The sequence below is a fragment of the Ptychodera flava genome, chromosome 16 (assembly GCF_041260155.1).
Source record: "Ptychodera flava strain L36383 chromosome 16, AS_Pfla_20210202, whole genome shotgun sequence".
NCBI lineage: Eukaryota > Metazoa > Hemichordata > Enteropneusta > Ptychoderidae > Ptychodera > Ptychodera flava.
This window is the reverse complement of record NC_091943.1, coordinates 12,357,801-12,367,762: the sequence shown is the minus strand read 5'-3', so window position 1 is coordinate 12,367,762 and position 9,962 is coordinate 12,357,801. Positions and strand designations below refer to the sequence as shown.

At 40.8% G+C, this 9,962-nt stretch overlaps 2 protein-coding genes across 2 annotated transcripts in view; one reads left to right on the top strand and one right to left on the bottom strand.

The window, feature by feature from the left end:
* LOC139114023 (uncharacterized protein C11orf98 homolog) overlaps window positions 1-9,022 on the top strand; it is a 39,720-nt gene extending 30,698 nt beyond the window's left edge. The window contains exons 2-4 of the mRNA XM_070675496.1: window positions 7,722-7,843; window positions 8,383-8,480; window positions 8,827-9,022. Coding sequence (XP_070531597.1) covers window positions 7,722-7,843; window positions 8,383-8,480; window positions 8,827-8,900 — 294 coding nt within the window. The 3' untranslated portion in view covers window positions 8,901-9,022. The remainder of the gene's footprint in view (window positions 1-7,721; window positions 7,844-8,382; window positions 8,481-8,826) is intronic.
* On the bottom strand, window positions 1,103-5,693 carry LOC139114021 (1-acyl-sn-glycerol-3-phosphate acyltransferase alpha-like). Its single transcript, XM_070675494.1, has 5 exons — window positions 5,377-5,693; window positions 3,176-3,312; window positions 2,561-2,736; window positions 1,990-2,170; window positions 1,103-1,405 (listed from the first exon to the last, which is right to left on the bottom strand). The coding sequence occupies exons 1-5, from the start codon at window positions 5,589-5,591 to the stop codon at window positions 1,233-1,235; spliced, it is 882 nt and encodes a 293-aa protein (XP_070531595.1). The 5' UTR covers window positions 5,592-5,693; the 3' UTR covers window positions 1,103-1,232.
* Window positions 9,023-9,962: the final 940 nt, after the last annotated feature.

The window sequence follows — 9,962 nt, the reverse complement described above, 5'->3', positions numbered from 1 at the left end:
GCAGAAAGACTATGCTACTCCGACCTAACCAAGTCGTGAGGACAGTACGATGGTGGTATGTATGGACGGATGGGTGGATGGATGGGTGGATGGATGGGTATGTATTTACAGATATCCAGTGGATTGTTTGGTAAACACACAAAAGACATACCAAAAAAAAGGTCTTAAACTGTTGTTATTTCGTTGAAAGATGTAACATGTTAAATTCCTGTATGATGTTTGTCTCCATAGTGAGAGCTACCTAAGGTAAATCCACAAAACTGGAAAACATTCAGATTTGAATATTCTTGTCCTGACAGACATACGCAGAAAGATGTTTGGTAGGTCACTCAGTGTTGTTGAAATTAAAAAAAAAACCACATTCCTCAGGTCAGGTTAGTTAAAGGGTGCGCCTCAGTGACATATTGATATTCAAACTCAAATTTACTTTGTCGGAATGCTGCTCAGTTGTTAGACTGAAAGATCCAGTCGTGTGCGAGGATCGTAGGTCGCAGTGCACCGGAGCGCCCGCACACGACTGAATCTTTCAGTCTACTCAGTTGTGCGTATACTCATTTTGAAATTTGTGAAATAACTGAAGTTCATAGTTCGTAAACACACAAGTCAGCTTGTGTCCAAATGACTCTACTAAAATACCGTCCATTTTGTGCTCGTCTCTCGAGTCAACAGATTGCAACACAGGTTCAATCGGAGCATAATACACTTTTTTAAAGACGACCGATTTACCATTTTGGTATACGTGCGGTTACACGTGTGTCTGTTTCCGCGATTTGTTTTTCAGTCACACCTGATGTCAGAAAATTGCCCTAGCCTGCTCTCAAGTTGTTCTCATACCGTTACTCAGGGTTACGATGACGCAATTTTTTGGTACATGTATACTAGAAATCATGACATCCACGAATTGATAGTTCATTTGGCAATGGACCACTCGGCATTCTTGAAAATCGATGGAGTAACAAATGATATGAAACCAAAATTATGATAACTTAAAATGACAAAGTATTATAGAAATTTTGTCCTTGTTTCAAACAAAAATACGTAAGTTTCATGAAGGTTTAAGTGATTTTTCGTACTGTTCTTCTTTTTTTACACGTTTACGTCTTCTTTCAATGTGACAAAATATTTTCTCTGCTCAACGGTGCGTAGATTCCAATGCCGACCATGTGGTGTAACACTGGACGACGCGATCAAAGTAGAGCCAGTCCGTTCTCCACTTATGCAGCGCCCCCAACTCAATTTTCCTTTGCGTCTTTGTTCTGCTCAATCTGATCCTCGCATGGGGAGGTGGATGTTTCTTCAAAGACGTCAATCATTTGTTGTCTGATTTCCTCTGTTAGCTGTGGAACATCTTCCAATGTACGCCCTGCAGTCAGAACGGGGTCCAGTACCGTCACCGTGTGTTCACCTGTATGTGACGAGATCAAAGTCATAAATTTCGTTCAATTTGATCGATTTACGGAAGCGACTACAAAAGCGCGGGAAATAATTTTCATATTCTCAATTTATGTCAATGATTATTGTCTGATCATGCATTTTTAGTACTAGAAACTCAATACCTTTGCTGACTTCATACATCGAATAAATAAACAAGACGATATGTGTTTATCTTGTACTATTTTGTACCAATTTGTACTTGTGACGTACCTGACTCATACAAACACATATAGTGTGCCATTGATTAGATGTAGCTTGGTACTCGAGATGAACTTCACCGTGGTATTTTTAACATCATAAATCGTTCTCACTTTGTCAGGATTTTTTGCGGAAGATAGTGTCATGTTTTCTATTATCACAAAAGGAAACCGCATATGCTTTACTCTCTTCAACTTTGAAAATTAGTCGATACAAGCCATTAAGCACGTGACAATATTTAGAGGCCAATATCTGTCCGGTCTCCTTCTTGTCAAATCGTTATTGGTCGAAAGATGTCAGCCGGTAGTTTACGTCGCGGCATGGGGTCACTTGATTTTTGGGGTGTATATGACGTACCTCGGGTGAATTCCTTGTCCTTGAAACTGAAAAACGAGGACTGTGACGAAAACACCACAGGAACAATGGGTACTTGAGCGCTAACTGCTAAATTAAAAGCCCCTTTCTTAAAGGGCAGCATGGGTTCATGAGAGGTCCTTTCCATTCTTCGAGTGCCTTCGGGAAATATCCATACTCTAGCCTAGATAGATGCGAAGATGAAACGTTAAGGTAGAATGCGCCTCCAGGACAGATAATTTAGACTCTCAAACTTTTGCAATACTATTTTGATCTACCTCTTGTAGGGGCTCAGTTTAAAGCTGAAGGAGTAAATAAAGCGTATCTTTGTGAAATCGAAAATGATAAATTTGACAGGTTCGGCGGCCATTTGGTTAATTTCCGGTAAATAGGCCTATTGGTTAATTTGTTACTCTATTTACCGTAATATTACACGATTTACCGTTAATATTACGTTTCACAGTCAAAAGTATCAGCAGTATAGCATATCAGGTAAAATGCACTAGACCCGACCGAAAATCCCCCCCCCCCCCCCAACTATTATGGTCTCGATACGAATTCGCCCACTTGGTACCTTCTTTTTCTTCATCGTTTCACCGGTGTCGTTGAGGGCGCTGTTCGCTTGCGACTTGTTGTCCCTGTCTACGAATATCACTCCGCAAAGGATGGCAGCCAGCCCGAATGCCCCAGCGTATTTCAGCGTTTTCTTCATGATAACAGTACATCTCTGGGGCCAAATCTCCATCATCGCTAGGCAGGATTTTTTTCTTAAGTTAGTGATTTTTATAGTGTTTATTCATCATGTTTTTGATGCCATGCATTAAGAGACAATCGTTAGCTACGGAAAGACCACGCATGTTAATTTAGCGGAATAATTTTGCTAAACTGTTTTACAAAAGAGAAGTCTGAAACATGATCTACACGGGTGAATTATTGGAAAAATATTTCCTATCTGGTCTATCGAAATAAGCTCTTGTCGTATCCGTCATAAACATATACAGTTAATCATGTTACGGAACTGGATTTATCACGATAATGAACAATATCACAGTAGGCCTAAATGTTCTGGCATTATTACTACTTGCAAGTCAACAGAATAGGCTGACACTACACCAACCATGGATCCCCTAACTTAACGAGGACACCCATGAAAGAGGTCCTGACTGGCGTGATAAAAAAGTCCACCTACCTAAGTGGTCAATAGTGCTCTGATGATTGCACACGATGACGTATGTGTCGTGCAGTTCAAGGCGCTCAGTGTGTCGCAGGTGCAATTTTATTCCGAATAAGTATTTCAGAGTATGTTTCACGAACAGCGAAGGCCACCTGCAAAAGAACATATAAATTTTACGTTTCACGTTGTTTAGTGAGTTTTTTATCCTCGACGCGCTGTATATTAGCATTCATTTTTGTGCATGGGGTGAGCAAATCCACAAGCCAAAAGTCATTAGATAGTAGTTTTTATGGCAGGACCAGTGGGGGTTTTTGTGTGTGCTTGTGGGGGAGGGGGTTACCAGCCTAACGGAGTATTAAGGTAGAACGCGTCTCGGGAACAGATAGTCGTAATCTCAAATTTCTACAATTCTTTTCTGATCTACCACTTTTGGGGGCTCATTTTAAAGCTCTCTGAGAAGGAAAAACTTTCACCGGCTTAGTTTTTCGAAAGTCCAAAATGTCATTTTTCCCCATAGAGTTAACGCAGGAATGACGGCCATTTTGAATTTGTTTAGCTAGTTCCAAACTTTGCATGGTGACCCCCAATTTTCATTGTTGATTTGGTAAGAGAATGATTGAAATTTCATTGAGGCAAGTTTAAGCGAAAGTTTAAGTCTTACTGTCTTAAACGCGTCAGCATGTAGGTTAAAACATCTACCAATGGACTGTACAGAGTGGGGCTCGTGATTTTTATGAGTATGTGTCTCAGTTCTAAAATATACTGTTGGGCTTGTGATTCATATGAGGGTTTCCGTGTAAGGCATGGCACATCAGCATCTAAACTAGTGAGACAAGGATAAACCCATAAGATCTTTCAAATCGGTCTGTGGCAGATGTTGAGGAATCCTGACGGGTGTAGCATGATAGTGGGGCACATTTACCAATTCCAGACACCTGGTACTACCACTTACTATAACTGATTCAGGATTGTCTCACGGACTTGGTAATGTTTTACCTTGAATTGATATGATAATCGGACCAGTTTTGATGTCATGTCGGCTGCTATGCACATGGGCTAGTGGATCTCAAAATGACTTGCTCACCCCCGGTATGAATATCAAAATGCAAATGTGAAGAGAATGATTAGTTATCAGTGGAGAGTGTACGTTAAAAAGTATATGGTGTAACAGTTTAGTTTGTTCTCGTGGATTGATGTTACGCGGTGATGGTGTAGCCTCTACGTGTTACTTAGCGTCGAACGCGAGGGCAGTGTTGTACAAGGTACACGCCACTTGACCGTCAGAAGAACGAGTGTTGCATCATACTTTACACTCTGGAGCAACCGAATATGCGATTGTATTTGGCATTTCTATGTTCTGTAAGTTGTCACTTCACGACATGGCTCTAGGACAAAGCTTTAACGTTCACGGTAACGGAGGGGAGAATAATTCGTTCATTCTGGTCGATCAACTTTGGCAATGAAATCAATAAAATGGCATATTAGGCCAAAGAAATTAAATTCTTTGTTTTGCGTCTCCACTCGCCTAGGTTTGTAAGGTTTTCATGAAAAAACCCACACACACTGTATTTGAATTGGTAATTTTAGGACTTAACCGCCTTGCTTTTCTGGACTAAAATTTTGTTATAATTTTTTTATTTGCTGCAATCAAATTACATTGTGTTAATTTTCTTGTGTGTGTTTTTCAGCCCCTTAGACGCGTACCTTTTCCCATTTATAGTAGACGCAAAACAAAGAATTTAATTCCTTTGGCCTTACTTTAGGTAAGGTTGAAAGGTTTGAATCTCGTCAGCACGTTGAATGTTTAGGGCCATTGCCACAAGGTGTTCGATCGGCACGCCCGTAAGCAAACCCACTGTCAGAATGGGAATGCTACACATTGTCGGCGTTCCTGAGCCAGAAGAGCATCCTAGTGTAGAGTTCACACATTGTGATTTGAACAATTTAATACGGTATCTCTCAGTCCTTGTGACGCAATCCAATGCCTTTTCTATTTGTCCGTCTTTAGATACATAAAAGACGACCTTTTTTGGGTCAACACACTTTGAAACTCATTCCAAAGGTGAGAAATTCCGCGTGTCACTTGGTATCAGATTTGACCAGTCAAGAAATGTGATGGATTTTCCGTATGAGAAACGGTGACTCGAAGTGACATAGATGTCCCACGTCATCCTTACACGATCACAACTATCCGCAGGTACCGAGTGCGTACTCACCGTGTGTTGTTGATGTCGCCTGGTTTTATCAGAGTAAACGGTACCACCAAAACGCCCATAATCATATAACACCAATTGTACAAGAAATACTTCATGTAGAAACGCCATGTCTTGTTGAGGAACACCACCAGTGGCAGAAGCGCCGCCGATATCACAACGAACAGCTGGATCGCCGATAAAGCTTGCAAACCTGTGACAGCGACCCCAGTAGCCATGATGACAGTGCTACCACAGAGAACTGAGTGACGTAATTTATATTAATGGTTAAGCCGCTACCTCCGTGGTTAAACCAATAGTTTTTCTCAAGATTGCCCGGCCTGAACACCATTGGTTGTTGCTACGGACCTCACTTGTACCATAAAAACAAAGTAGCTCGTACCATACCTGCCAACGAGTACTTTGCTCTCTGAAGACAGAGCAACGGCTATATGGCTTGTATAAAACCACAGACAGTCTAGCTCCTACTGTCTATGGTAAAACACGAGTTTTCGGTTAGTTGTGAACTTTATTGAATCATATTCTATGACTGAATACACAATCGTTTCTGTTTTCTCGGGGCAGAGATCGGCGATGGCGTAAAATGATTATCAAGAAGGCGTGCTTTATTTTGTCCGCGAGCATTCAAATAACAAGAATTCAATACAACACAAGAAAAATCACCGCTCACTATATTATGGAAAAGCAGTTACACAACGGATCTAAAAAAAATTTAGAAAATGCTCATCGTCGCCCGCCTTGCAAATCTCTGAAATTTGAATAACATACACACCCACTGGCTGTTTGTGTTTTTATTGTTTTCTTTTGATATTTTCTCTGTGTAAACGAATGAATTTGTCCTCCCAAGATAATGAATATCGTCCGTTCCCCACCCAGAGTCATATGAGAAAAATACTTCCCGCCCGCCAAAAAATCGCATACGATTACCATTTTTTTCTCCAAAGAGTATTGTTGACTGCCCCTGTTCAAGGGACATTTAGTTTGACACTTGTTACTATAACCATGCTATAAGTTACATTACACCTTCACTCGATTCTATTCATGGTGATTCTCAGATTCATTCACAGTGTCTGGCAAAATTGTTCAATCATGCCAATTAATGCCCAATTTGATTAAAATCAGAGTACGGCGACGTTTATAATTACGCGGTATTCTCTCGCTGTCGTCTCTGAGGCGACAGCGAGAGAATACCGCGTAAGTAAAGACGTCGCCGTACTACATCTGCTTCTCTGTTCTGTGCCGGATATTCAGTATGTCCAACTATTTGGCGCATGCGCCGCAGACAGGCCAATGGTTACGACGACGCAGGGCCTATACAAACGCACAGTCCCTCTATGGATAGAGGGACTGTGACAAACGTTTACATTAGCTAATCGGTGATAATCCTCATCGATATCTTGTCAGGTCTTTCACTTCCCCATCTGCCGGGTCAGTTACGCCAGAACCTGCACCTACTCGGCATGGTATGCTGTAGCAGGTTTAGTCGGTGAAGATGTGTTTTCTCTGTTTTCAGGGGCCTTCAAATGTCCAAGTCTTTGTTGAAATGCAACATATTGGACATGTTATGCCTCAATGTCTTGACAAACTTGATCTGATAGTCACAGATAAACTTGGCTGGATATGGGGTACTGCTGACGTACCAGTCGTAAACATGGCAGGTTATCGTAATGTTGCTTGGATAGTCATTCGAGGCGGGCGGCCGCAGGTCGCCGTTTACTTGGAAAAAATAGAGATTTTTCCAAGTAAACGGCAACCTGCGGCCGCCCGCCTCGAACGACTATCCAAGCAACATTACGATAACCTGTGGTCGTAAACATGGCAGACACATCTCGTTCCCCTTGTAAGGTTGTTCAGTAATTTGCGATGGCCAGGTAACTTAAAGGGAGACCGTCGTCTGAACTGCGCGTGTGCGACTTTCTTGTTACAAACAATGAATTTCATGCGTGATATCTAGATGCATCAAGCCAACATAGCTGCAACATTTAAAGTTTAAGATGTTCATTGTTAACAAACGTGTTTTAACTTTTATTAATCGCCAACGTACCCTAGATACAGTTTTTACGTCGGTCGTAGGGGTCCCTAGCGACCTTTGAGCATAGTTCCGACGACTGCCTCCCTTACTTCACCTTGTATCTGTATTCAGCGCTCTCTAAAACTCCACTTGAAAAACAAAAAACAAACAAACACTGTGTACAAGGTCAGTATGACCATGGAGGTATCTCCAGCTCTATCTCTTCCTACCTACATGGTATAACTTCAGACTCAATTGAAACAATGATCTTCGGCATTCAAGTACCAGCTGTCGTTTCATCGCATTTACATATTGTTATTTATGTCCAAACTTGCAGAAAAACAAGAACGAAAAACGTGTCCAGAAACGTAAAAAGGAATTGAAGCGATTACGAAGGGAATACAGGCAATCGTTAATCGACAACCAGTCCATCAGATCTACACAGTTGAAGAAAAGACGGTGAGACTCGACAAGAAGACAATTTTCTGTAACTTTTCTGCAATATTAATGTAAACATGAGCGCGCGTGTTTGCAAGCACTCTGTGACAACAGAAGCAAAACAGATACGGGACGGGTTTTTTTTTTAAACTGCGAAATTGTTAACTTACTGAGCGCATGCGTGGATTATCAAATATAAAGGTACAAAGCGCCTAATTTAGAATCCGTTGAGTGAATGAAGTCTTCAATGAACCGTCTGTTGTTGGGTTTTTTTTAAGATAAAACATATTTTCCTTATAGAGGTAAACGTCAAGTACAACTAGGCCATTTTGAATTTCAATTTTATGTAGATTTTAGGTTATTCTCTAATTTCACATTTTGCGCCGTGTCGTCTCGGATTTTTCTTATTCATGTTGAAAGATAGTGGATTGTCGTTCGGTCCAGGGAGGTTTGAGCAAAGCTTTCCGTTTTGAGGCGTGTGTAATGCCATTTTTACCTTTGCCGTGACAATGCAGGATATCTGATAAAACACTTTTGGCTTTCTATCATGACTATGACAGGACGAATCCACGCGCCAATGTCGAAGTCTCTGGAAAGCGAAAGCGGAAACTACTACGAGCTGTCCTGAGAAACGAGAAAGAAAGAAGTGAAATGGACGGTAGGGATCCATTGAGCTGTTTTGATTTTCTGCAAAATATCTGTAAGAGCCTGGATTGCATGCAGACAATAAGTTTGATATTTTTGAGTCACACGAAAGGAATATCGTGGTTTCGCGATATATTTTCAGCTCCCAAAGTCCGTACCGATTTCTAAGTTTTTTTGCAAATGTTGTACCCCTGGTATTTGCACACTCAGACAGCCTTGTTCACTTGAACAACCTAAACAGTTCGTTTGAGTTTAGTTATTATAGACATTTTGTGCTGTATACTAAGTAAATGCTCAGCGGGCTTATCACTTCTTATGTCACCCTCACCATGATTCTTTTCTTTTCCATCTTCTTTCAGTTGAGTTCGTCACGCCAAAATCTAAGTCGGTGGCCACTCGCAGCGCAGACGTCGAGATGAAGGAAACGACATGATACATTTTATTCCTGGCTCTGCTGTCTCCAATTTTCGTCTGATATTATCATAATTATTCTTATCTATTTGTATCTTATGAAGCTTCCAATAAAACCGAGTCTTCTAAAGCTTCGTCGAAAAATCGTGTCCCGTTGCCTTTTTTTTAAGACGGTTCCTTTTCCAGAACAGCTGAAACTCCAGATTATGAAATGTATAAAGCCTCTACGATTGAACCAAATTATTTGTTCGATGTATGCTTCGAATCTGTGTCCAGTGGATACGTGGTCTTCTTTCACCATGACAATGACTTTGTCAGTTGTTCGTCTCAGAATACCCAGAGAATATTCATTTTACTGTAGAGAAACACACGTCCCTGAGATAGGAACATGCCAGGAAAAGCCTTTGAAACGTTTTATTTAATTTAAAGGCAAACGGTCGTCGGAACTGCGCCTGTGCGCGTTTCTTGTTTGCAAACTATGTATTTCGTGCACGATATCTAGATGCATCTCATCATCATAGCTGCAAAATTTAAATTATACGATGTAGATTATGACAGACATGTTTTAACTTTCATCAATCACCATCGTGCAGTGGATAGTGTTTACATTGGTGGTACGGGTCCCATACGACCTTTGAGCGCAGTTCCGACGACTGTATCCCTTTAACAGTATATTCAGTGAGTAATAATGCGCGTTAAGCAGTTCCTATTTAAACAATTTATAGAAAACACGAGAAAAAATACGTGATTAGTAAATAAAACAAGTTTTCGATGCCGAAATTTAAGTACCAAAATTGTTCACTACCAACGGTTGTTTTCTTTCAATTTTACTCCTAAGTCAGCTCGAGGCAAATATCGTCTTGGGAACAGACAGTTGAAAGCACAGTCCGCTTTTCGGTCATCTAAATATTGGTTTCCGTTCAAGCACAGAAATGTTTAAACAGGAGCCTCCCCTATAATAGCCGGATTATGCAAATATAAAAAAGTCACGCTAGTGATCGGACGTATCGTGATTGTGGTGGAAAATTATATATTTTTTGCTCATTTTTAGGAATTTGTATGTCAGTCCTTGAATGAAATCAAC